The sequence below is a fragment of the Lucilia sericata genome, unplaced genomic scaffold (assembly GCF_015586225.1).
Source record: "Lucilia sericata isolate MDLA Ls3-8-SP2 unplaced genomic scaffold, ASM1558622v1 Contig000087F_arrow, whole genome shotgun sequence".
In the NCBI taxonomy this organism is placed as follows: Eukaryota; Metazoa; Arthropoda; class Insecta; order Diptera; family Calliphoridae; genus Lucilia; species Lucilia sericata.
In genome coordinates, this window is record NW_023994120.1 from 62,171 (window position 1) to 87,199 (window position 25,029).

General features: G+C 31.5%; 8 protein-coding genes across 9 annotated transcripts; 2 read left to right on the plus strand and 6 right to left on the minus strand.

The window, feature by feature from the left end:
• Positions 1-1,352: 1,352 nt before the first annotated feature.
• Positions 1,353-2,006, minus strand: LOC119599726 (transcription initiation factor TFIID subunit 10). Its single transcript, XM_037949624.1, has 2 exons — positions 1,574-2,006; positions 1,353-1,514 (listed from the first exon to the last, which is right to left on the minus strand). The coding sequence occupies exons 1-2, from the start codon at positions 1,874-1,876 to the stop codon at positions 1,407-1,409; spliced, it is 411 nt and encodes a 136-aa protein (XP_037805552.1). The 5' UTR covers positions 1,877-2,006; the 3' UTR covers positions 1,353-1,406.
• On the plus strand, positions 1,989-2,752 carry LOC119599725 (transcription initiation factor TFIID subunit 10b). The gene is made up of 2 exons (XM_037949623.1): positions 1,989-2,274; positions 2,340-2,752. The coding sequence occupies exons 1-2, from the start codon at positions 2,170-2,172 to the stop codon at positions 2,667-2,669; spliced, it is 435 nt and encodes a 144-aa protein (XP_037805551.1). The 5' UTR covers positions 1,989-2,169; the 3' UTR covers positions 2,670-2,752.
• On the minus strand, positions 2,742-3,791 carry LOC119599724 (gamma-secretase subunit Aph-1). Its single transcript, XM_037949622.1, has 2 exons — positions 3,272-3,791; positions 2,742-3,205 (listed from the first exon to the last, which is right to left on the minus strand). The coding sequence occupies exons 1-2, from the start codon at positions 3,665-3,667 to the stop codon at positions 2,882-2,884; spliced, it is 720 nt and encodes a 239-aa protein (XP_037805550.1). The 5' UTR covers positions 3,668-3,791; the 3' UTR covers positions 2,742-2,881.
• Positions 3,792-4,106: 315 nt separating this feature from the next.
• Positions 4,107-8,621, plus strand: LOC119599740 (tubulin-specific chaperone D). Of its 2 annotated transcripts, XM_037949643.1 has the most exons (7): positions 4,132-4,463; positions 4,524-6,451; positions 6,520-6,945; positions 7,001-7,123; positions 7,181-7,684; positions 7,740-8,105; positions 8,485-8,621. In XM_037949643.1, coding segments are annotated over exons 1-7 (3,510 nt in total). In that variant the 5' UTR covers positions 4,132-4,302; the 3' UTR covers positions 8,487-8,621. The 2 variants fall into 2 exon arrangements, with proteins under 2 accessions (XP_037805570.1, XP_037805571.1); XM_037949642.1 differs by lacking the exon at positions 8,485-8,621 and having other exon boundaries at positions 4,107-4,463; positions 7,740-8,335.
• A 41-nt stretch (positions 8,622-8,662) lies between these two features.
• LOC119599741 (transportin-3) lies at positions 8,663-12,496 on the minus strand. The gene is made up of 5 exons (XM_037949645.1): positions 12,217-12,496; positions 11,042-12,130; positions 10,813-10,979; positions 9,381-10,748; positions 8,663-9,319 (listed from the first exon to the last, which is right to left on the minus strand). The coding sequence occupies exons 1-5, from the start codon at positions 12,334-12,336 to the stop codon at positions 9,259-9,261; spliced, it is 2,805 nt and encodes a 934-aa protein (XP_037805573.1). The 5' UTR covers positions 12,337-12,496; the 3' UTR covers positions 8,663-9,258.
• Positions 12,497-13,489: 993 nt separating this feature from the next.
• LOC119599732 (methyltransferase N6AMT1) lies at positions 13,490-14,751 on the minus strand. The gene has a single exon (XM_037949634.1). It carries the CDS (start codon positions 14,219-14,221, stop codon positions 13,568-13,570), a length of 654 nt encoding a protein of 217 aa, XP_037805562.1. The 5' UTR covers positions 14,222-14,751; the 3' UTR covers positions 13,490-13,567.
• On the minus strand, positions 14,207-14,790 carry LOC119599735 (SNAPIN protein homolog). The gene has a single exon (XM_037949637.1). The coding sequence runs from the start codon at positions 14,686-14,688 to the stop codon at positions 14,278-14,280; it is 411 nt and encodes a 136-aa protein (XP_037805565.1). The 5' UTR covers positions 14,689-14,790; the 3' UTR covers positions 14,207-14,277.
• A 3,446-nt stretch (positions 14,791-18,236) lies between these two features.
• Positions 18,237-23,261, minus strand: LOC119599734 (bacchus). The gene is made up of 3 exons (XM_037949636.1): positions 22,100-23,261; positions 18,826-18,991; positions 18,237-18,734 (listed from the first exon to the last, which is right to left on the minus strand). Exons 1-3 carry the CDS (start codon positions 22,313-22,315, stop codon positions 18,685-18,687), a joined length of 432 nt encoding a protein of 143 aa, XP_037805564.1. The 5' UTR covers positions 22,316-23,261; the 3' UTR covers positions 18,237-18,684.
• Positions 23,262-25,029: the final 1,768 nt, after the last annotated feature.

Here is a 25,029-nt window from a genome sequence, read left to right on the forward strand (position 1 = left end):
ATCTAACTTATAAATTGAACACATTTTAAAACAAATTTTTCGTTCTAATTTAAAACACTATTTTTAGTTAGTTTTAAATTATAAAAAACGTGCAATAAATAGTTTTATTTAAAATTTTTCTTTAGTGGAAATTAGCCCATATCCATTAGATCAATTTAAATATAATGTCAGAGAATCTTTTTGATTGTACATATTAAAAAATGCAAGTTAAATTTTAAATTTCTTCGTCGACATCGTACATATCACTATTAAAGAACTAATAAATTGTTACAAGTGCATTTTAAGTGCATTATAATCTGTGATTATTTGATATAGTAACTACAGTATAATTGAGTATATTGACCTAAAGATAACAACAAACATGTCAAATGAAACCTATATACATATGTATAGTATATATTAAGATTTAGTTGATAGTTTAAAAAGAAACGTCACGATTGGTTGTAAAATGGAATTTTTTTCAATATTCTATTTACTAATAACACTCAAGCAAAAAAGTCAAAGTATAAAAAAAATCACTTTCAGTAATTTTGGTACAAACAAAAATCATAAATTTTTTCTTAACTTAAACAAATTTATTTATTTATTAATTATGAATTATTTCTATTAAAAATTTAATATACTTTTCGAAGACCCACCTAATGTAAGTACATTTATATGTAAGCTTGTATGTCTGATATAATCTATATCTACATGCAGGTGTAATCAAAAGTGTCCGATTACTATTTTATTGCAAGTAGAAACATTTTACCTTTTGATTGGATTATCACAACTTACTAGACCAAAATTAGAACTTTAAACTTGAATGCTCTATATTAAAAGTTAACTAATTACACCAACAAACTAACTGTAAGTAGAAAAAATTTAACGCTTAAAAGTACTTAATACAGTTTTTTATGGAAAATTTATTTACCTATTTATATTATATTGATTTTATTTGAAATTGATTCTGTTTAGCTTATCAAAACTAAGATCGTGTGTTTAGTAAAGGTTCTTATTAAGTACATACAAATTACAATTCCACTTTAAAAACTGGAACTGGTTTCATTCCAAAATAATTAAAGAAACAAAAATACTGAAATAATTCCATTTTCGATCGGAATGTTATTCCTGCGAAAGGACTGATAATCCACTCTAGCAATCCCCGAAGAAAACACACTTCTAGGCAAATCTTTATAGGAAAATAATCATATTCCATCAAAACTTATTTTCAAAAATCTACTGATCTTGCTATAAAAACACACTCACCTTAAGATTCTGTACAATCCTCCTACATTATGGAGGCTACTGTCTATTACATATTCAATGCCACCAATATATACACAATTATAATGATTAAACAAAAAATCAAATATATGTATGTATGTACGTATGTATGTATTTAAATTTTATGGAAAAATCACACTTTAAACAAAATATTGTGGTTTTCTCATAGTTATGCCATGATCTGCCAAAGCTGGTGTCAAATCTTCAATAGCCAAAGTATATTTACGATCCTTATTTGTTTTCTTATCCTGCAAAATAGCAAAAACATTGTAAACTTTTAAACTAATGTCTTGCTTTTTATAATTACCTTGTTTGAACCGTGACTGCCAGAATGTTGGCTATTGCTTCTGGTCTTGCAGTGTTGCAAAGCATCATTTGCAATGTCGGATATAAATTTTTGTGCCGTTACCGATATAATGCGCACAATACGAGGGTCTACGGCCTCAAAACCCGCACTGTGCAGATATTTTTCAGCCAAAGCATCGGGTACCGTTGGCGTATAGTCTTCCAAGTGTTGCAAAAGATCTCCGAGCTCTTCACCAGGTGCTGGTTCTAATTCCTCGGGTGCATATTCAACGGGAGTTGTAGGCTCATCATTACTTACAACCATTTTTTACAGTAATTTATTTTTTTATTAAATTTACACAAATTTATTATTTTTCTTTTGTAATTTTCTTTTGTTTACAGTTTGTTTTTAGAAATTCATATGGAGTTAATAACACAAACAAAAATTATCTGTCAATTTATCTACAAAAGGGTGCCACCTTCTGAAAAATCTAATATATTTTATTTAGTATGGCAACATCATGCTATTATCTATTAATTTGTTTTCTTTTTTCTTGCTAAAACTGTTTCAATAACAAATTTTTCTCGAGAATTTATATAAAAAACTACAAAATAAACATGATTGGTACAAATTTTGGTATATTTCGTCCTGCTAATGCTGGTTCTAGCACAAATGGCAATAATCCAGCTGGATCTGTAGCATCCGCAAATCCAGCTCAAGAGGTTCATATATTTTTAGGAAAGATGTTTTAATGAAATACTAAACAATATATGTAATTATTTCTCAGGGTTCTCAATTAAGTGATTTTATGCTGCAATTGGAGGATTACGTCCCCACGGTGCCAGATGCGGTAACAGCTTTTTACCTTAATTCTGCCGGCTTTGATTCCAATGATCCACGCATTATACGTCTTATATCGGTGGCCACACAAAAATTCATTTCCGATGTAGCAAATGATGCCTTGCAGCATTGCAAGACGCGCACAAATAATCAAAATGGTAATGCAAAAATGGTTAAACCTACAAAAGATCGCAAATATACTATGACTATGGATGATTTGGCTCCCGCTTTAGCTGACTATGGTATTACAGTGAGGAAAGCCCAATATTTTCCTTGATTTATTATATTAATTTAGGTATATAGTTTATTTCTAATAAAATTATAATACATATAATTAATGGTTTCAATATCAATGTTAAATTCCAAATACATTCAATATGATTTTAAACTTAATACTAATTTAGAGAGGGCTTAGTTACCGCCTGCGTCTTGGAATAGAGTAAAGGAGGATTATGAGGAATTAGTCTTTTGTTCGTAGATTACAATACATTATTGGCAGGTTATAAAACGTTTAAATGAACGTATTGTGCCACCAGCCACCCGGAATGCCAAAACAGCAGTCACAATAGTAACTGTGAAATTAATTGATAGGGAGGCAGCATACAGTTGTTGAGTATTAAGTAAAGTGATGAGACTGACAAATAAATGGGAACCCACTACATAAACAATGTGTACATAGTTGTTGGTATCGAATGCATTGAAGAAAATAACACCCCAGAAGACATGTAGTAAACATATGGATAACGCTTGAGCGGCTGAAACCATAAAGAAACTTTCCGTGCCGCCATTGAGACCTAAAGTACCAGGACCAGTCTAAGAAAAGGAAATAAAGAAAAATAATAACGATAACATTTTAAACATATACCAGTTTCAACTCACTAAATCCGCCAACACATTGACCAAAGCAAACATAGCCGATATAATACCAAATCCAAAACCGGATACATAAGCCAATATGTGTTTATTTTCCAATAGTCTCCTATCATCGGCTACTGCCTCCAGCCCTTCTTCGAATTTTCTCAATAGTAAATATAGTAAATAACGAAAATATTCTTGAAACAAGACGGAGAAGATGGTGCCAAAAGCCAAAATATGTCGCAACGGTATGACCACATACCAAAAGAGGGAGGATGTTAACAGAGACAACAGCCAGAAGAAAGCCGCCACTACCAGTATAATAACACGAATGGGGTTTTTTGCAATTGTGAAAATGAACAGCGCAAGTGGTGGTCCAAATGCTATCATGGAACAACCAAAAAATTCCGGTAAAGTCATTACTTTTTCAAAAATTATAAGCTATCGATGAGAATAAAAGAAATGTAAATTTTGCAATTTTTACTAGACAAACAAAAAAAATTAGTCAACACAACAATGTAGAAGAAGAAGCAAAACAGCTGAGAGAAATAATTAATGATGCCAGATTACGTAAGTAATATTTATGGCATGATATATTAATGTCAAAGTATTATATCAAAATGATGATGCAAATTTCATTCTAATCTTGAAATATTTTTTTTATTTTTAAGAAAAAAATTAGAAATCCTATTATGCCCTTTAAAATTTTGCATATTGAGCACCGTGCAGAAAAATGCTTTATTTCATTATTAAACATAGAATTTCAACATATTATTAAAAAATAAAATAGTAACAAAGTTATTAAGAAAATTATTCAAATTAGATAGGTATACATTTTAAACCAAACTTAAGCCGCAGTCATTCAAAAGTCTGGCAACTCAAGATATGATTCATGAACAAAAGAAAAAAAAAACAATTTAAAATTTTCTTTTCAACTCAACACCCAACAAATTATTGGAAAAAGACGTACAGAAATAGCCGGCTGTTCAGAAATATTAAAAATTCCTTATAAAAATTAATTGAATTCCATTGGATATTAGACAAAAAGAGTCGAAATGATGCAATGCGAAGAAATAAAAGATGAGGAGGGCCCCTCCAATACATTGGAACATTTCACCGAGCTGGAGCAAGTATTGCAAATGATAGACTCAATACAGGGGACAGATGCACCTGGTTTTGAAAAGGATTTTGAACAATACACCGAGGTGCTGAGCAGGTAAGTTTAGTCATCACCCATCTTTCATTGTCGTAAACGTAATTATCGACTTTACTTCAGATATCAAGAACAGCCCCATTTACTGGATATTCATTTGGAATTGTTATTGAAACGTTTGCTAGACAAGATTCGAGATCGTAATTTGAGTGAAAATATCATGCATGCTGCTTTCAAGTATCTGTACATCATTTGCAAAGTAAGAACTTATAAAGTTTTAGTAAATTTTTTGCCACACGAGTTGAGTGATTTGGAATTTGCCTTGGAATTGTTAGAGAAACAAAAGCCAAAAGAATTTAAACATTGGGAGACACGCTACATGTTACTGTTGTGGATGTCTATACTGGTATTAAATCCATTTCACTTGTCCCGCCTGGACGCCTATGCCACTAGTAATGATGCCAACGATAACAGTGATCAACTCATGAGCAATAATGTTCCAAGCAGAACTAAAATGGAGCGTATCTTTGATTTGTGTAAATTGTATACCTCCACCAACGATACTTGCAGTAATATTTCGGCCTATTTGTCGGCCAAATATTTTGTAAGAGCTGATATAAAAGATTTATACTTGGAACGTTTCTTAGATTGGATTATATCACAACATCAAGCCGATACAGTGGAGGTAAAATTTGGTCAGTTGGCAGCAGTGGCTGCTATTTTAAAACATGGTAAACGTGATGACTTACTACCTTATGCAGACAAGTTGCTGCAGTGGATTGTTAGTTGCCAATATAAAGATGGATCGGATTTTTTGAAATATAAGTGTTACATTAAAATTATACAACGTATTGGCTTGATTTATCTTAAGCCTCGTATAGCCAGTTGGCGTTACAAGCGCGGCACAAGATCCTTGGCTAAAAATTTAGCCCAAGAAAGTGACACCTCACAGCAGGAAGAAAGAACCATGGGCAATAGTCAGCAAGCTTCGGAAGAAATCACTTCCGACGAGGAAGTTGTAGTGCCAGATGCCATCGAAGAAGTTATAGAAGAACTTTTGCAAGGTCTAAGAAGTGGTGGCAATGATGTACGTTGGTCTGCAGCCAAAGGTATTGGTCGTGTCACTAACCGTTTGTCCAAAGAGTTGGCAGATGAAGTCATAGGTTCGGTCATTGATATTTTAAATCCTCTAGAACCACATGAGGCTTGGCATGGAGCCTGCTTAGCTTTGGCTGAACTGGCTAAAAGAGGTCTTCTTTTACCTTATCGCCTAAAAGAACTAGTTCCATTGCTGTTGCAGGCTCTATTCTACGATGAAATGAAGGGCTACATGTCAGTAGGTCAACATATACGTGACTCGGCTTGTTACATGTGTTGGGCATTTGCCAGGGCCTATAATCCCGACGATGTTTTGCCTTTTGTTCATGAAATATCAGCTGGTTTGTTAACTGTAGCCACTTTTGACCGTGAAATAAATTGTAGACGTGCTGCATCCGCTGCTTTCCAAGAAAGCGTTGGTCGTTTGGGCAATTTTCCCTTTGGCATTGAAATTTCCACAACTACCGACTTTTACTCAGTGGGTCTACGACAAAATTCCTACTTAAATATTAGTGATTTTATAGCTCAGTTTGAGGAATACCGTAAACCTTTAATCGACCATTTGGTCGAGCGTAAGGTAAATCATTGGGATCCCGCTATTAGGGAACTTGCTGCAAAGGCTCTACATAAATTAACACGTCGTGCTCCTGAATATGTTTCGTCCATAGTTCTGGATCAACTATTTGCCAAGACCGACTCTATTGATATTAACACACGTCATGGCAGTGTTTTGGCCATAGGTGAGATTATTCTGGCTCTTAGTCAAGTTGAAGAAGAAACTAAGGAAAACTGGATATCGAATCAATCGATTAGTAATACCAATGAACTGATATTGAAATTTATACAACGTGACCAATTTCGTGGTATGAGTGGTGAAATGATGAAACAATGTTGCACTGATTTCATACGCAACTGTAGTTTGGCGAAGGTGGAAACTACAACTCAGTGTATAGGTGAGTTGCAAATATCCATTAATGTTGGCAGGATAGAAAAATATTAAAACCTTTAAAACATTACTTAGAATCTTGGCAGGAGATCATTGACAAATGTTTACTGAATAAAACTGCTCCGATTCGGGAATCCGCCACTTTGGCTTTTGCTGAACTATGCCAAACTTACTATAACACACCCGAACGCAGTGTAGCCAATGCAGAAATCATAAGATTTTATCTTAAAGGTGCCGATGCCGATTTAGAAGAACATATACGTATGGGTTATATAAGTGCCCTGGGAGTAATGCCTCTATTCATGCTTGCGCCACATTTGGATTATATTTTGGAAAGTCTAGTGAAGCATTCTTTAACACCTTTTCAGGCATTAATCGAAGGTGAAGGTTCAAAAGAAAAAGATACTCATAATACACAAAATTGGAGTGAAGCTCGTAGAGATAGCGTAAAAGCTTTAAGTAATTTGGTAAAAACGGTGGGATACGACAGGGACACCAAAGGTAATGTTGTTTTAAGAAAAAAAATTATTTTACATGTCCCTTGTTTACAATACAGCATCCTTTGCCAACCCCAAATATTTCACAAAAGTAATCGATTGCTACTTAAAAGCCATGGATGAGTATACATTAGATAATCGTGGTGATATAGGCGCTTGGGTTAGAGAAGCTGCTATGAATGGTATTTCAGTTGAGAATTATTTTATCTTATTAAACTAATTCAGTATTTGGTTTGTAGCCATTTATGAACTTATGACATGCTGTCCCAGGGATATAATACAACCCGCCCATGTCCATGAAGTTATGTTGGATTTTATGCAGCAAGCAGTGGAGAAAATTGATCGTACTAGAGGTTTAGCTGGGCGCTTATTTTGTCAATTAGTCCATATGGAGCCAAGACTACCACACGTTTACCATCATGACCGTTTGCGAGAAATTTTCCCATCGGATGTCAATAGTGTGTTATGGCTTTTTGCTGATCATACATTCCCACTATTTTGTTCTCTACTCGAGTTACCCGAATATTCGAAACGTATTTTGTTGGGTCTAAGTGCTAGTATTGGTCAGCTAACAGAATCATTAATCAAATACTCTTCAGCGGCATTGTTTCAGTTCCTGCGCAGCCACCCTGCAGAAGTGCCACGATTGTGTAAAGAAATTGTTCTAAATTTTGAGGAAAACTTGCTAAACGAACGTGTTACATATCCCATGTTGAATTTTCTTGATATAATTATTGCCTCAGGTAAAAAGGCACTTGTCACACGTTTATAACAATTTTAAACACTTTTTTCTTTTAGGCACCATTAATTCTGTCTTACTCAATGAGTCGTCGACGTTTGCAGATGATATTTACCGTTTATTAAATCTGGAAATTAAAGGTCATAAAAAACTCTACAAGTTGGTATCCAGTATTAATGTTTTCTGTCAGCTGGTACAAGTTCCCCGCTTATGCAAGAAAATTCTTTCGAAATTATCCATATTTTTGGGTCTTACTCATGTACACATTCGCAAGACCACCGCTACTAAATTATATGAAGCATTGGCCTTGCACGGAGATGTCTGCGATATTTCTGAAGATAATATGGACGAAATCTTAAATTTACTTTCTGAAACAGACTGGGGTTTGCCATTGGTTGAAATAAGACCACTGCGTAATCAATTATGTGAGTTGATGGGTATTAAACCACCCATGTCTGCCGCATCTACATCTGCTACTGCTGGCAGTAATAATATTTAAAAAGAGAACTCTTTCGAATCTGCAAGGAATTTTTGAAATACTCAAAATTTAATGCACAATTTTGAAATTAACATTAGTATTAACAAATCTATTTATAATATTGGTTTAAAAAACTAATTTTGCTTCTAAAATAATAAAGATATCGAATTAATCGCATTTCGTTTTGGAGTGTTTCTTTTTAACTTTTGAACGAATTGTGTTTTCAAACTTTTTTGGTAAAAATAATATTATTTTTTGTGAAAACATAGATGAAATGAAATTAATTTTTGCTAAAATGAAAAATATTTTTTTCTATTTGTTTACAGAAAAATTAAATTTATGGTGACAATTGTAACTTGATGAAACATCAGTTAACAACCTCTTGGTGGAAATATTTTTTTTGTGCTAATTACAAAAGTACACATTTCTGAAAGATTTATATTAGTCCTAACCAACAATACATGCAAAAATGGATAAAAATTGTTCTCATATTGTTTTGCAGATTTTATTTATTTGCCAATCTGATGTTACACAATATTGATTTTTTGTTTCTTTTCATTTGTGTTCATTAAAATTATACTATTTAAACATAAAACTATATCTAGGACAATTTATGTTTATTTAATGTTTGTATTAAATATATTTCTTTAAAATTTTCAAACAATTTTGGTTTTTTTTTTTTGCGTATCCATGTGTAATTTAATTCTTTTCTTCTAAGTAGAGTTAGTTAAAAATGCTTTATAGAATATTTAAAAAAATTTTGAATTTTCTTCAATAACTTTAAAACACTTAATAGTGAGGGAATAACTTAAAATATGTAGAAAATGAAGTGTCCTAAACTGAAGATTTTAATTTTACCTTTTTTGTTCTTATTTTTAACAAATTATAAATTTTGTTAAAACAAAAATATTTGGGGTAGGTTGTAAATAAGTGGATAGATACATAACTAAAGAAATTTACAAAAAATACAATTAAAAAAATAAAATTAATAAAAATGGAATTAGAAGATCGCTTGTTTTACAGTCACAAAATTTTGTTTATTATGGTTGAAGAAGTTTTTCAATTTGTATTTGATTGTAGGTCACAATTTCGAGTCGACATTAACGGAACAAACGTGTGAAAGTTTTCAAAGCCATGGTTACCGACTTTGTTGAAGTGGACCTATACAGAAATAAAATAAAATAGCATTTAGTTAATAGAATGATTTAAAGCAAATACTCACTTCAAAACTGTCTCTTTAAATTCATGTAGTTGCGCATCTGTGGCCGTTACATAGCCCCCACTGTTTTTCTTTGGCAAAGCTTGCAGAGCAGATTTTAGAAAAGACTCCATTTGTTCCGGCGTAATAACTGCTTTTAATTCCGTCAATACCTCAGCAACATCTGGTAACATATAGGAGTGTAAGCAAAACACTGAAGCATGTATAAGATTAACCACCAAAGCCTCTCCGTTTTGTGATGCTATTTCTTTAACTAACGGTTTGCACTCGGCTAGTTTATAGTTTGAACTACGTCCCCATTTCAGCAGGTTACAAAAGAATTTCATAACGGAAGAGTTCGCCTCACGATGGTCCAAAGTGCAGGCCAACAAAGCACACTGAAATATGGGAGTTACTAGAGCACTTTGCAAAAATGGCAAAGGACAGCAGTCAATAAATCTTGAACAGAGACGGAAAAAGTCATCTACAGTATCAGGATTGTTCTTTAAACCATTTTCCACCTGTAACATCTTAAAGGTGGGTTCAATAAACGCCTTTAGCATGGCCAACAGGCCATTAATGCATTCCTCAACTTTGGCAAATTCATCGACCAACACTGAACCCAAATACAAAAAGCAGCTGTGGTGATGTAAAGCGTACAATGTAATCATTTGGTGTATTAAAGGCTCCACTAACATGGAAGCTTGCTTGCGCACCATACGCACTCCATAACGTATGAGACGACAAGTACGTTCCATCACACGTACATCAGTTTGATATTTATCCATTAAACGCGATATTAACGGCCAGGCCTCGGTTAAAATCTGCAGAGTTGGATGCAATTCACTGTCCGGAATATCGGGATTTGTGTGTCTTATTATAGCACATGCCCTATCCACCCAGTAAGCTGGATCGGATCGTTCTCCTTTGCATATCGTAGCGTTGGGTGCATTGCTTTCAACCATTATGGCTAGTGGCTGAAATTGGAAGGAAATTATCTCGCGCATGGCGGACTCCAGCTGTTGTCTTGGCAGACGTGACAATATCAAAGATATTCCTTTAAGAAGTCCTATAGCCAAGTCATTATTTATTTCGAAACTATCTAAACTACGTGCTATTTCCACGAGTCCACTGATGTGATAGACCATCTTTTGACGGCACGATGAACAAATCGATGTTAAAGATATTGCAGCTGCTGCAGCCAAGCCGTTTTTCTGTTGCAATGAGTACAACAGAAAGTTTAAAACAGCTTCCAGACTTTCGGCATGATTTTCAATCCAGTCACACAATTCTCCCAAAAGCATTATGGAAGTGTAACGCACTGCTATGTGAGTATTTTCGGGTAAATTTAATATTGCTTCCACCACATTGGGGATAACTTCATTTTCGTCACTACAAAATAAAAAAGAATATAATCTCAGTTCTAAAGGCTAACAAATTTATTTTGTTTACTTACGGTATTATATTTTTTGCTACATTTTGCATAATAAAGAGGGCAGATTCTGTTGACTCCCAGGAACAGCCGGGTTCTTGCAGTTTGAAAAACATTTGTTTAAAGCAATTACCAGAGCCAACTATAAATGCCACATCCTTAATCAGATCGGAAACCTTTCGTCTAAAGTCCTGTAATTTACAAATCCTCTTAAAAATTTTTGAAACAAGTAAAACATATTAAAAGGTCTTACATTAAAACTATCATTATCGTCAATTAAACCCTCATGGTCGGGTTCCATTTGTGCCAAACGATATAAAGCTCCTATTAGACGTTCTATATGAGGTTTGAAATGACCCGTCAGAGTATCATTGTTACGCTGAAATAATTCTTCGCTAAGACGACACCATAAATTAAACGTAATCTCAGCCACTTCGTAATCATAGTGGCCCACGCATATTAGCACCAAGTCCAATCCTTTTATTGAGTAGTGAGGAACATCTTCATTTTCAAACATTTCAAAGAAAAATGCCTCACACAGTACTGTGAAAATGCGACAATAATTCATAATTTTGTCGATATCCTCCATGCCAACTGAAGTGTGATATGCTGTCTCCAACATACGAACTGCATTGAAAATCTGCATCTTTAGCTGAGGGTCTAAATTATCCCTGTCGGCATTGGCTTCTATACAACTTAAGAGGGAACAGAGGCATTCTGTGCAGGTATCATGCAATTTTCTAGAACAATTTTCTAGGCTCAATAGGTGAAAGACTTGTTGTGTGAGAGGGCTGTTAGCCGATTGCTGTAAAGGAATCGCCTGAATAGCCACCCACGACGAGTAGCAACGTAGAGTAGAATTTATTATTTTTTCCTGAGAAGCTTCGCCGTGTTGCATACACATGCATAGAAATTCCATTACTTTTGGAGCAGCTGCATCCAATTGTTTGTGAATTTCCTCTCGTCGGTTGGCACCCAGTCGTAAATACCTCGAGTCGATTTCTTCCGGTATCAGAGTCAGAATTTCCAAAAGCGGCCAAACAGATTGAGGTTGTGGTGAAAGCATATCGAGTAAGTCTACTACCGGCTGTTTCCACGAAGACATTAACAAAGCCAAATCGGCCACTGCCAAACACAGTTGGGTCACTATAACCGTATCGGTTTCATTGGTAATTTGACCCACATGAGCTATCAGGGAATCTCTAAGAGAGTCGTGCGAATTCATTGGTAATTCATTGAAAGAATTCTGTATTTTATTGCGCATAGTTTGGGCCGCGAAATAGCATGAATGCAAATCCCGTTTTTGTTGCAGCAACTCGTCCGCAATTGTCCATGAGTAAATCTGAAACGCATTTGTTTTTGTTAGTCATTAAAGAAAGGAAAAATCGAATATTTTGCATTTTAATATTACACTAGGGTGTAACTTACCGATTTCTGAAATTCCTCTAACCATTTGTTGGCCTTTTCTTTTTCTTTGGGATTTGTATTGTGGAATAATGTACATATACCCTGATATACCAAATCAGCGGTGGGTGCAGTGTCCATCATATTCTGTTGTTTAAAATTTTATAAATTACTTGTATTTTGGTAAAATATCTACATAAATTTTATTATTTTTTGCACTCAAATATGAAATTTTGTAAAATTTTCTTCTTGCTGAAACTAGAGTTCCAAGTCGATCAGCGCAAGACAGCTTGGCGCCGCCGCCGAATTTTTTTATGAAAAAAAAACCGTCGACAATTCAGTCGGCTGATTCCGGCTCATTTCACCAGGCTACTGGCATCTCTTAAGACAAATAATAAAATATGGTAACATTCTAAATAACTCCCGTTATTTGCCGCAAAAAAGTTAAATAAAAGTAGTGACGAGTGAATTTGTCCGCAAAATTACACAAAATTATTAGTACATACATATTTATAAAACAAAATGAGCCTGAAATATCACCAGATTCGGAATCACCATCTATTATATTGACGACTACATTAATCATTTCAAAAGAACGGTATTTCTGAATGCTGAAAATACTTTGATGATTTGTACATACAGAGGTAAATGGCAAATTCTTGAAAAGAACAAATTAATGCAAAATATGTGTGGAAGACGAGAGCATGGTTTAAAAGGGTAAGTAACTGCTAATACTTATTTTTTCTCTACATACCCTGATGAAATTGCTGGAGTACATAATCCATTTAGGTAAACCCAAAACTCCCCTGCAAATATTATTGCTGAACATGATCCGTTTAGCAGTCCTATGTAATGTAGACATGGACCATGTATAAAGAACTTTTTTGGGGATCATGTACTACCATAATTTTATCAAGGGAATAGTCTGATGTAATGCTTGTACGTTTTAAGCCTGTATACTAGTCTATGTATAAGAAATTGTAAACAATGATCAGCTGGGCTAATGTTAAACCCTTGCATTAATTACACCCTGATGTATACGATTTGTATTAAAAAAGCTTAAAACAAATATGAATTTAAGTTGGAAATGGTCACACTTAAAACTGAAATGTTTCCTCGTCCACAAATAGCTAAATTGGTGGCATAAAAATCTTAAAGTCAATGGCGGAATAGTTCTGAGGAGATATCAAAATTCACACATAAAGTACCAAAATTGCATTAAAATTCAAAGCATACTTAAATATTCACTGCGTCTAAGTACCTATATAAGACTATGGATAAATATAATTAAAAAGAATTTTAAAAGTTCACTTGCATTTATTTTACATAAATATTTATATTTTTAAATTTATGAAATATTAGAGTACCATACAAATTAATGCTTAATTTTTAAAACATACAAATATTCGCCCGGTATACGTCGTTCCATTAACGTCTCACTGTTAAATCCCATATTCATTAGTTTTTCCATTATTTCTTTTGGTTTATTTTCTCTTAATAAAAGCAAATAGAAAACACCCTGAGCCGACAAAATATTGGGCAACTTTTCAATTAACACGTCAATAATACGTCTACCGTGTTGACCACCAGCCCAGGAATACACCAGATTATCTTCTGTACAATCGCCAAATTTGTCCATTTGTTTAAGTTCCTCATCGCTTGTGACTACATAAGGTGGATTAAATATTAATAAATCAATCTTTTGTGTATTAAGAGCATCTACTAGATTGCCCCGTATACAATCGACTCTCGTGGCATTTCGTAAGGCAGTTCGTTTAGTGACTTGACAGGCATAGGGATTTATATCACAAGCTAAACATAAAGTGTTGCAAGTTAGACGTTTCGATAAAGCTGTAATAATTACACCACTACCAGGGCCAATTTCTAAACAAACTGTAGGATTTAATTTATGCTCTATGAAATCCAAATCTGATTCCAAAGCATCTAATAGCAGAAAAGAATCCTCTGCTGGTTCGTAAACGTGTTCATAGTCCTGAGCTGTTAAATGATCGATATGTGGTGTCTCCATTGTTAAAAAAAAAATTAAATTGCTTTTATTGCTTTCGTTTAGACACTATTTATTCTTTAAGATATATTTGTACTTATAGCCGAGTCTAAAAGAGCTTGTCTTCTTCTTTGCTCCTTTTCTATTAGACGATGTAAACCGTTTAGACGTTCCTGGCTAGTGGTCAATATATTTGCTATGACCGTCACTTTGTGCTTGACGTTTATTAGTTCTTTTACTTTGTCGGAAAACTCGGGTATATTATGTTGAGCTCTTTCAATATCTCTTAACTGCATAGACAGCACATCCAGTTGGGCTTTTAGTTCTATTTGAGACTGACGTGTGGCTTGTATACGTTCGTCTAATTTCTCTACCACTGGTTTAAAAATATTTAAAATACCTTCGGCCAATATATCTCTGGTTTGATTGTTACAAAAATTTTCAGTATTTTCATCCAGCGAAGTGACGGTGCTATCGGAATCTTTGTCCATTATTTAGGAATCTAATAAGATTTTTGTTTTCTGAGTTGTTTTTGTATTCCTCTTCCTTTTGCTAATGCTGTTTTCTTATCGTCATCATTGTTGTTGTCTAAACATATGTTTAATGATTGTGATATAAAGCAACTCTGTTTTTATGTTCGAAATTTGTTGTGGATGTGTTTAGTAAGCATTATTATAGAAATGTATCCGTTAAAAAAGGAAGTATAAACAAATTTTAAATATTTTCTTGAACAATTTAAATTTTTATATAAATATAGATTCTCCGTTGGAAACGTAATATGTTACGTAATTTTTAATGACCCTGTATACCACTGAGTGAAAATTATTCAGATCGGACCATAAATGATACATTAAAGATAATTCCACGATGATAATGTACCAAACTTCATGTGGATCTTTTCGTAATTGGCCTCTTATTAGGTCTTCTTCAGAAAATGTATTTGCTTGTCCTGGCTATTACTTTTCCATTGCTATATTCAATATATATATCAATATTTTTCGTTTTATTTTTACATTTCGTATCTATTCACAAATAAATTTTTTAACGAAAAAAATTAGTCGTTGAATAGTCTTAATACTTAAGATAACGATAATTGGCATTAAAAATAATCGTTAGTTAGCAACAATCAGTACACCAAATCTATAAACACTTTATAGGTAATTAAATAATGCCTTTTTAAGATTGTATCTATCATCTATCTATCTATCGATATACATACATACATATGTATGTATCTACCCAAGGAGACTGACTATGTATTAAATAAATAATTAATGAAAGGATAATTCTAGTGACTATTAAACATTTTATTGTACCTATACGTACACACAATAATACTTCGTCTAGTGTACAGTTTTTTGTTGGGTTTTGCACTTCTTTGATATTTATTTGTGTAATAGACATCTAATGACCTTCAAAAATTCAAAGCACAAAATGCCTTTTACCTGACCTTAGGGTTTTTTCCGTTCAATAGTTAAAATATAGAATATTTTCTCCAACTCTACAAAATGGCAGATGTTTTTCTGAACACAAAAATTTTCTACACTTCCTACAATATACTAAATAAAACTGTACTTATGAGTTTTAATCAACATGGTGGATTCATATGAAAATTCCCTTTATTTTCTAGCGAGAGAGATAGAAAGAGAATATAAATTTTTATAAATGTTATAGTCGGTTTTTGTATCTACTGAATCATACAGGGGCACAGTAACCTCTAGGTTGTGTATATTGTATCTCAGAAATACCCTAAACGATGTCCGCAATAACAAATTTTATAAGCGCTGCTACGACCACTTCTGTCACCCACTTTGTGCGTTTGTGTGATAAGAAAAGTTGTTTGGAGGGTAGAAATTTAGTTGTTGATATGAAATGATATACAATTCTATGCGTGCCAATGTGTTTTTACATGTATATTTGGTACACCTTATTCAAGATATCGATTAAATGTATTCTGTAAAACTTTTATTTAAAGGTAATTTAACAGCAGCTATGATTTAAAAAATTAAATAAATAGTGGGTTATTTTTATTGAAACGGTATGAGTGTATTGTTATAGCAAAGTTGCCAGAAAAAAGAAATTAAAATTATGGCCAGCTGAAAATTAAGTCTTATATATGTACATATGTACATTTACATGTACTAATGTGTACATTAGGGAGGTATTTACTTTTTGAACTGAAAAGTGCAAAGGTTGGATTAGTGTGTACACAACTATATACATACAATTTAGCAATTTTTAAATAATAAATTGTATAAAAATCTAAAGGTTTAATAACAAACAAATTTAATATTTCGTTAAAATTAGTTTAAAGTTTTATTTTTTCAATTTTTAATTTTTTTCTTGGTAGGATACATACACTTCCAATAAAACGTTTGCTAAAAACACAAATTCAAATACAAAGTGATTTTTTTGTTCTTTAGAAATGTAATTTTATATTATTTTATAAATACTGTGTGTTGGTTGATATTATTTATTACTTTTGTATAATAATTATTTATATGTAATTGTTATGAATATTAACAAAAAACAGTTTACTTTTTAGAAAAGTTTCTTTTTTCATAGAAAATTTAAAAAAGGTTTTCTCTCACACAATTTTCAAATGCTTTTCTTTAAAAATAAATTTTAATTACAAAAAACCGTGGGATCAATAAAAAAACTCCAAGAAAATTGTGTATGCAGTTTTTACTTATGATATTTCCCATTTAATTTATTTGTATAATTTTATTTAAAGAAAATTATACTTAAGATTGACCCGTTATTTGTCTACGTTTTTTATTTATTATTTATCTTCTGTAATGTCCATGAGTAAAGTATTCATTAAGTATTAATTCCTAAATAATATAAGTTTTAATTAATACAATTTTTATTTAAACAATTTATATTTTCTTAAGACAGACTTACCAGTTTAATAATGAACTCAAAATTGTGTCTTTTGCAAAAAAAAAAAAATAATAAAAATAAAAACTTGTTTATAATAGGTGTTGAAATAATAAAAATTATAACAAATATGTATAATGGAAAAATTTATAAATTTACAAATTGAAAATCAATTATCTTTATATAAGAATTAGGGGAGAAACTTTTATTTTTTATTCCAAATAAATTTGTGTTCATTCTTGAATTATTATAAATAATGGTTATTTTTAAGTAGATTTCGGTCTTAAAAATCCATAACAATGTGTTCCTTTTGATAAATCTGAAATATCATTTATTTTCAATTTGGTTTTTAATATTTTATAATATAAACAATAATGAACGTTTTTTTAAATTTTCTGTGTATAGTAGTAGATTTGAATTTGGCTTACAATTTGGGGAATATAATAATTCAACAATTAAATTTAATATCCAATATACATAGAAATGATCCCCTTTTTGTAAAACTTGTTAACAATATCTGTAAAAGCTTTATACACTCTTTTTCTAGACCAATTTTGTTTTAATAACATGTCATGAATGCTTCAAAGGAATGATAAGAGATTAATTTTTACCAGATTATGAAGTATAAATTAAGAATTGTTTCAAAACTTCAAATATTTGTTTTTTAAATAGTTTATGTGCAGTTATCTCTGCATCAAGTAAAGGGTTAACGGCTAGATTTTGAGCCGGTAAAAATAACTTTTATATGAAAACTTTCAATATATCGCCAACATAAAAGTAGCCAGATATAGTGAAAATTTGCTTAAATTTTATGAATTTAATATAGTTTTTTTTTAAATAAATTCTACAGATCCTACGAAAGTTGTAGAACAAAATAAAATCTTATATATAAATCGATTTTCGAATAAAATAATACTTCAAAAACCACTTCCATAAAAAATGGAATCCAATTCTAATTTAATTTTTTTTTCTTAGTAATTTTGTTAAATTTTAAAATAGTCTAGAATGTATTAAAATAATCTGTGCTTCCCCATAACGTAAAGTCCCTAATGATGTTTTTGTAAACAATTTTCCACCTTTAATTATTTAGGTTTTCTTTTCTCTACATCGATTTTCTTTTTATAAAATCTATATGAAAAAATAATGAAACGGAATTTAAATAATTAATGTGTTTTTTTAATGTTTTATTTAAATACTTTTTGCTTGTATTATTGTTTGTTTTATGTTTTTTCTTTTTGTATAGCTACATATATAACGTCTAATGCTTAATTAATGGTTTTGTGTTTACTTTTTGTATTTTTTCTTTAATTTTTTGTTTGTGTTTAAATTATATATACTTTTTTAAATAACATATATAAAAAAGACGACTTAAAGATATAGAGCGAAAAAAGAAAATTTATCTTGTCAAATGAAAACTTTCCTTTCTTAAAAAAATTATATAGAATTACACATTCATACAATTAAAATTAAAATAAGAAATAAAAAATATTTCTTAACATAAAAAAATTTATAAGTATAAATTTAGAGTTTTTGTATATTTTAATTGTTTTGCATTATTTTGTTTGAATTAATTATTAATTTAAGAGGTTTTGACTAATATATTATCATTACGCCTGATCGTCGGAACCCGAACCATCATCATTTTCATCGTCATCATCTAAAAATAATGAAAATAATTTTTTTTATTTAAATATTTGAAAATTGCTAAATAAGTTAGGGTGAGCTGCATATAATTGAGCGATATTTACCTTCACATTCTATATCATCTTCTTCGCCATCGTAGGGAATATCATATTCGTCACTTTCAATATCACTATCGCCCTCATTGCCTTCCTCATCGATGACTTCCTCATCGTCTGAGTCAGCATCGGGGGCTTTTTCTTTCTTGGCTTTCTTTGATTCTGAATTTTTAGCCTAAAATAATAGAAAATGTTAGAAATTAGTAGAATGTTTTTTTTTCGATAATTGTAAACATATTTTAAAATTATTTCTAGTAATAAAGAGATATCCTAAACTAGTTGCAGTGCTAAATTCGGCTACGCTCTTCTTCATAGTAAATATATACGTAAAATAAATCTGTATTTTTGCCCATATTTTTCTGTATCAATCTCTAACGCATAAATATTATCCTAGACATTTTGTTTATTAAATGAAAGGTCTTTCGAATATATTTTATTACATACATATGCATATTGAACATAATCCAAAATAAATTTAAAATTCTGCAAAAATCATGGTTTTCTCGGAATTTTGATAATTGTCTGGAAATGATCCTCTATATGTATCATTGATTATTGGAAACAAATTGTGTTAAAATTAAAATGTATAGCTATTTATAAACAAAATTAAATTTTAAAAGAAATTTCGAATTTCTTTAATCTGATACATTTATTTTTCGTAATTGTTAAAAAAAAAAACAAACTGTACTTGATCGTTTAAATTTAGTGCGTTCTACATTTTTTTTCTTTTTTCCATAACACATCATGTGTTTTTAAGGGTGATTTGAACTCTGCTGTGCCACTGTGTTATCGAATTTTTTTATATTTCTATTTTGTATTGTATTTGTAAACTAAAAAGATTATGCAAAAAACAGAAAACATGATAACAAAACACAAACAACAGAGAAAAGTATTACAATAACAAAAATAAAGTAAATAAGGTGAAGAACTTGTGAGAGGGAATGAAAGTATATAGATATTTTTAGTATATAGGCCGCCGTCGTTGCTACAGACACCGGTTATATATAATTTTAGTGTATTGTTGTTGCACATACAATGCTGCTGACTTATTTATTAATCACTTATGTAGTCATGTTTGTTTGTATATAAAAGTATTTATTTAGTACAACTACAATTTGTAAAAAAAAAAACAAACTACATTTGTTGTTTGTTTACTCTCTATACTTGCTCTATTATTCGTGTGCATTTTGTTTTTATTATTGTTATTTTGTTTAGTAGTAGTTTAACGAACGCTAAATGAAGCAAGGTGAGAGTGTATAGAGAGTAAAATAGAATGTAAAAAAAGTATTTGACATGTGTGTTAAAAAGAGAAAAATATATTGTTGGTCAATGTATTTAAATTTGCTTTTTTGTTTTTGTTTTGTACTCACTATTATTCTTTTTATCATCTGCCGTGTTTTTAGATTTTTTTTGGTTCGCTCAAGCACAAGTGTTTTGCGCGATTGTGTACTTTTTGTTGTTATTGGAATGTGTAATTATAAATTCACATTTTTCTTGTGTTTTGTTTTGAACCCCAACAGTGTGTGTGAAAATAAACAAACAAGTGAATAATAAAAAACAAAAATACAAAAACAGTGTCGACACAAAAAAGTGAGCGTCATCTGCTGCTCTTGTAGTAGATATTTTTATTAATAAAAACAAGAATACTTCAAAACTGAGACTGTACATGTGCTCTTGTTTTTTTCGTTGTGTTATTTTCTACCTTTTAACTAACGGTGGAAGAACTTTGATTAACGTCAAAATGACAATGTGTACTTCTAAAGATTTAATATTCCAAATACACATAATATCTCTGTATAATTTTTGTCATTAATCAGGTCATAAAATACATTCGATTTATTTTTAATAATAACTATTAGAAAAACAAGATTTGATACGAAATAAGCAGCCAACAAAAACGGTCATTTTTATACAACTGCTTTTCAAATTGCTATTGTTTTCAAAATTTAAATAGCGTAACCAACCTAAAAAGTATTCGAACAATTTCCTTGTTAGCAGAGAACCGGCCGGCATTGCCATTTCTCGTTCTACACTTTTGTAATGTTTCTTCGCTATTTCTGGCTATGAAAATGTATTTGTTTTATTGTGTAGCTATACAATCACCAATGTGATTGTAACAGTTTTTTCTGTTTCTTTTTTATACTAGAGTCTCGTTTAAATAATTAATGTGAATATGTGTATTTTATTTAGAATGAATGAATTTCCACGCCAACTACTTAATATGCTGCATCATTCAAATCTTTCGAATATTTCATTTTAACCCTCTAAAAATGTTGACAAGAATTTAATTCGGATATTTTCAATAAAATTAATTGGTATAATAATTTTGGTTTTTTCATTAAATTAAATTTAAAAATGCTTAAATTAAAAAATTAGTTAAGTGTTGAAGGTTAACCCCCGTATTCATAAAGATATTAATCTATAATTTTTGATTTATTAAGCTCATTTTCCATACAAATTGTCACAGTAAATCATAACTAACTTTATAAAGTGTGTATATACTTCAGGAAATTACTTCAACAAACTCAAAGTTCGAGATAAAAAGTCTAAAATTACTCCCAAAAGAATTTACTGTCCTAATGACCGCCAAAACCGAGTAAAAACGTTTTTGAACAGTTAAGAAAAATGTACTTTACAAAAGAAATGTCAATTTTATTTCCATCTTAGTGGGTTAATGGGTGGTTGATGGCCACATTTATATCATATAATTATAGCTCATGCACATAATTTCCAAGAAAACCTAACAAATATTCAACACCATATGAAAATGAATTTTATTTCTTTTTGGATTAAGAAAATGTGGTAAAAGTGAATGGATAGATGAATGTTGGTTTTCTTATCTATCCCAAATGTAAAAATAAATATTTTTATATGATTTTTCTTATTCTATAATATATTTCTGTTTCCTACAGTACAGTGATGTTGAAAATGTTGATTGGATACAGGAAAAGTCATAACATAAGAATATAAATGTGTATAAAATGTTTGGTTTCAAAATGCGCGCGCTTAAGGCGGACGTTACTTTCGACTCCCTAAACTTTCGACAATCATATTAATATGCCTGCCAGCCTACGTCCTATTTCTCCTCCTCCCCTTATACTTTATGTATAACTACAACACCCTAAATTCTAGAACGTTATCACAAAAAGTAATTAAAATGTTTATTGATTGATTTTGATTTTTGTTCGTTCCCTGCTTTCACATTTGTGTATATACAAATCTACAATATTCTAATTTTCAAAAAAAGAAAAGTTAAATTTTTAATGAATGGAAGAGTACTTACTTCAGCCGGCCGTTTTGTTCCTTTGACTTGTTCTTTAGCGGGTGCGGCATCTTCATCATGGACCTCGTCCTTTGACGCTGTTCCATTGTCGGCCGCCGCTGGTTTGCTATCCTCTACGGCAGCTTTCTGTGATTTCAAATCATCCTTAACAGCATCGGCGGCAACTTTCTCAACAGCGACATCACCGTTATTTTGTTGTTCTGTGGCGGCAGACATTATATTTGTATGTGTGTAGATAGATGTTTATAATTTACAAAAAATTAAATAAATTTTATTTAATTTCTTTTTATTATTATTTTTTGTTTTAAATTATATAACTTTGGCTGTTATATAGAGAGGTGTATGTATTTATTTTGTTAAATTCCACTTAATAAATTGTAATTTTCTTTTTTATAAAATTTTACAATTTAGCAATTATTTTTCTTTAAATAAATATTTTTAAATTTTCTTTTTGAAAATAACAACTTTTTCTCGCACGAGAACCGTATTCAACGAGCAACACAGACACACTGTTTAATTTTTACGTTAGCGGTGTGTATTTAAGTTTTAAAATACTTTTTTTCGTTTATTATTGTGATATTATTGAGTGAGAATGTGTGTGTGCGGACGAGTATCTGTGAGTGAGTATCTGTAACTGTGTAGCAGTTTCTTGCCTCTCTCTCTATCCCTCTGACAACACGTTGTTAGCCGCGTTTGTCTATCTATCTATCAGTTAGTTAGTGAGTTAGTTGTAAGTATAATAAATACTACAGTACACAATACAATCTGCTACAGTAGGTAGTAGAGCTAAGCAGCAGACACAGGCAGTTGTATCTCGTACTGAATGAGTATCTAGATGTGATGAACGTACTAAAATTTTCTTTTTCTACTACTCTTGATATTTTGCAATCTGTCGGATGTACGAACGACGAGTATTTGTTTTTAGTTTGTCGTTTGTTTTTATTTTGTAATGTGGTTGTTATTGTATTTTCATGTAAAAACAACAACAATCTTTAATTTTCTGTTTAGATGAATGAACGAAACGAACGGAATAAATGCTCGTCGTTGTTGTCGCTTGTATTTAGGTAGTAAAACAGTGTTGTAGTAAGAATTAAGTTAGTTGTGTGTTTTCAACCACCACCGAGATGTGTACCCGTTGGATGTCCGTACTCGACTGAAGGCGTCTTTTTCATTGCAAAGTTAATGTTGCTGATAGAACTTATTCCAAATGTTCAAAGTCTTTGAGGTTGTCGAGCTTTTTCGATCATTTGGGGGTCAAAAATTATTCTAATCGACCTCAAGTGGGTCCCATACGATAGATGGGAAAGTCAGCTATCCAGTAGATTTAGTTTGAAGATGGTTCGAATAACTAGTGCAGAGAAATTAACCAATCTAGAGGGTTTCTTGAGTAATCCCATACAAAAAATGCTTGGGTTTCATGAGTACAGTTGTCTCAAAGAGTTGCTGTCTAATGTTTGGCGGCAAATTTGAAAATTTTATATTGACGTGAAACAACACTTAGTATTATGTGTAGAATAGGTGGTTGTTGGTTCGTTGGTTAGCTTTGCATTAAGTTCTTAAGTCGGTTGGTGGGTCAGACGAGTCGACTGACTGTCGGACGGACGGACGGACTGAGTGACTGCTTGCATGACATTCGTTTGTTGCTTCGTTTGTGTTGTGTCGTTTGCGTTTTTGTCATTAATTCGTATGTGTTCAATAATAATAACAATGTCCATTCTGATAAATAAATGTTTGAAATATCTACTCGGTTTAGTTTGTACAGATAGAATATAGAGTGCTTGTTAGGCAGTTTAGATTGCTTGTAGTCTGGTGGTTAGTTTACCTTAACGTCTGGCACGCCAAATACGTGTGCAAATAAATGAATTGTCCCATAGGTTGGTCACTAAGGTAATGATTACATATGCATTCTAAATCTGTTCCTAAATGGCATTTGGTTTAAATTTAACACTTTTTCCCAACCAAACACCCGTCCTGCTTCTCTTATGTCATAATATAATTAATATGAAATCACTTAATTGTAATTTGAATTTACATGCTTAATATTTGCTATTGGGTATATAAGGTACGTTAATTATAGTAGATTGATAGTTGCTTTTGTTGGGGAAAAATTAATTTACTCGATATAAAAAAACGAGTCATATCGGAGGATTGTGCCGTTATTTTTGGGATTAAAAAAATTCTGTTATAGGTATTTCTGAAAGCGTATATGAAAATTACACCACTTGCAATTTTTTGCAAATATACAATTTTACATCCCCTAATTAAATAGGACCGTAGAAAAATATTAAGCACAATCGATTGATTTTACTTGTATTAAATATCAAAATTCTTATAGAATAATCCAAGATTTGAATTCGAATGATATCTGTGGCATTCAAAAACTGATTTTAGTAATATATGATAAAATATTTTGAGCTCCCAAGAATCTGAAGAAATACGCCTAGGCCTACATATGTACATCGGGCCTGTTGCACGCTCCTATACTATTTCCTCTGTTTATAATACCAGCAAGAAATGCAATACCAAGTAAGTGGTTAAAATGTCAAGAATTCATTATTTTATCATGGTGATGTCAAGTGGTGATAAATATCTTCTTTTGGTAGTCATTGAAAAGTTTGTAAATAGGTAAATTGTTATAATTGAAAGTCGTTACCAAGTTTTTACTGGGATACTTTCTACATAGCAAAACTACTGGTAAAAATATATGAAATATATTTTTATTTTTGTCTTAATAACTAATACATGTTTGTAACGCACATAAATATTAGATTAAGTCATGTCCGTCCGGCTGTCCATGTAACCCTTGTTAGCTAGGTACAGACAGCAATTTTTAAGATATTTTGATAAAATTTGGACCAAACGTGTTTTTCCGCACAGGGAAGACAAAGCCTATTGATTGAAATCGGTCCATTATTTCACCTAGCCCCCTT

Coding starts and splice junctions, on each gene's coding strand:
- LOC119599741 (XM_037949645.1), bottom strand. CDS start 12,336: ATGATGGACACTGCACCCACCGCTGATTTGGTATATCAGGGTATATGT. Junction 10,980..11,041: donor ACGATAATGATAGTTTTAAT/GTAAGACCTTTT, acceptor TGTAAATTACAG/GACTTTAGACGAAAGGTTTC. Junction 9,320..9,380: donor TTTAAAGAGACAGTTTTGAA/GTGAGTATTTGC, acceptor ATTTCTGTATAG/GTCCACTTCAACAAAGTCGG.
- LOC119599732 (XM_037949634.1), bottom strand. CDS start 14,221: ATGGAGACACCACATATCGATCATTTAACAGCTCAGGACTATGAACAC.
- LOC119599725 (XM_037949623.1), top strand. CDS start 2,170: ATGATTGGTACAAATTTTGGTATATTTCGTCCTGCTAATGCTGGTTCT. Junction 2,275..2,339: donor CCGCAAATCCAGCTCAAGAG/GTTCATATATTT, acceptor ATTATTTCTCAG/GGTTCTCAATTAAGTGATTT.
- LOC119599734 (XM_037949636.1), bottom strand. CDS start 22,315: ATGTCTGCCGCCACAGAACAACAAAATAACGGTGATGTCGCTGTTGAG. Junction 18,992..22,099: donor GAACAAAACGGCCGGCTGAA/GTAAGTACTCTT, acceptor CTATTATTTTAG/GCTAAAAATTCAGAATCAAA. Junction 18,735..18,825: donor AGATGATATAGAATGTGAAG/GTAAATATCGCT, acceptor CATTATTTTTAG/ATGATGACGATGAAAATGAT.
- LOC119599726 (XM_037949624.1), bottom strand. CDS start 1,876: ATGGTTGTAAGTAATGATGAGCCTACAACTCCCGTTGAATATGCACCC. Junction 1,515..1,573: donor GCAGTCACGGTTCAAACAAG/GTAATTATAAAA, acceptor GCTATTTTGCAG/GATAAGAAAACAAATAAGGA.
- LOC119599740 (XM_037949642.1), top strand. CDS start 4,303: ATGATGCAATGCGAAGAAATAAAAGATGAGGAGGGCCCCTCCAATACA. Junction 4,464..4,523: donor TACACCGAGGTGCTGAGCAG/GTAAGTTTAGTC, acceptor ACTTTACTTCAG/ATATCAAGAACAGCCCCATT. Junction 7,124..7,180: donor TAGAGAAGCTGCTATGAATG/GTATTTCAGTTG, acceptor TTTGGTTTGTAG/CCATTTATGAACTTATGACA.
- LOC119599735 (XM_037949637.1), bottom strand. CDS start 14,688: ATGGACAAAGATTCCGATAGCACCGTCACTTCGCTGGATGAAAATACT.
- LOC119599724 (XM_037949622.1), bottom strand. CDS start 3,667: ATGACTTTACCGGAATTTTTTGGTTGTTCCATGATAGCATTTGGACCA. Junction 3,206..3,271: donor TCAATGTGTTGGCGGATTTA/GTGAGTTGAAAC, acceptor TCCTTTTCTTAG/ACTGGTCCTGGTACTTTAGG.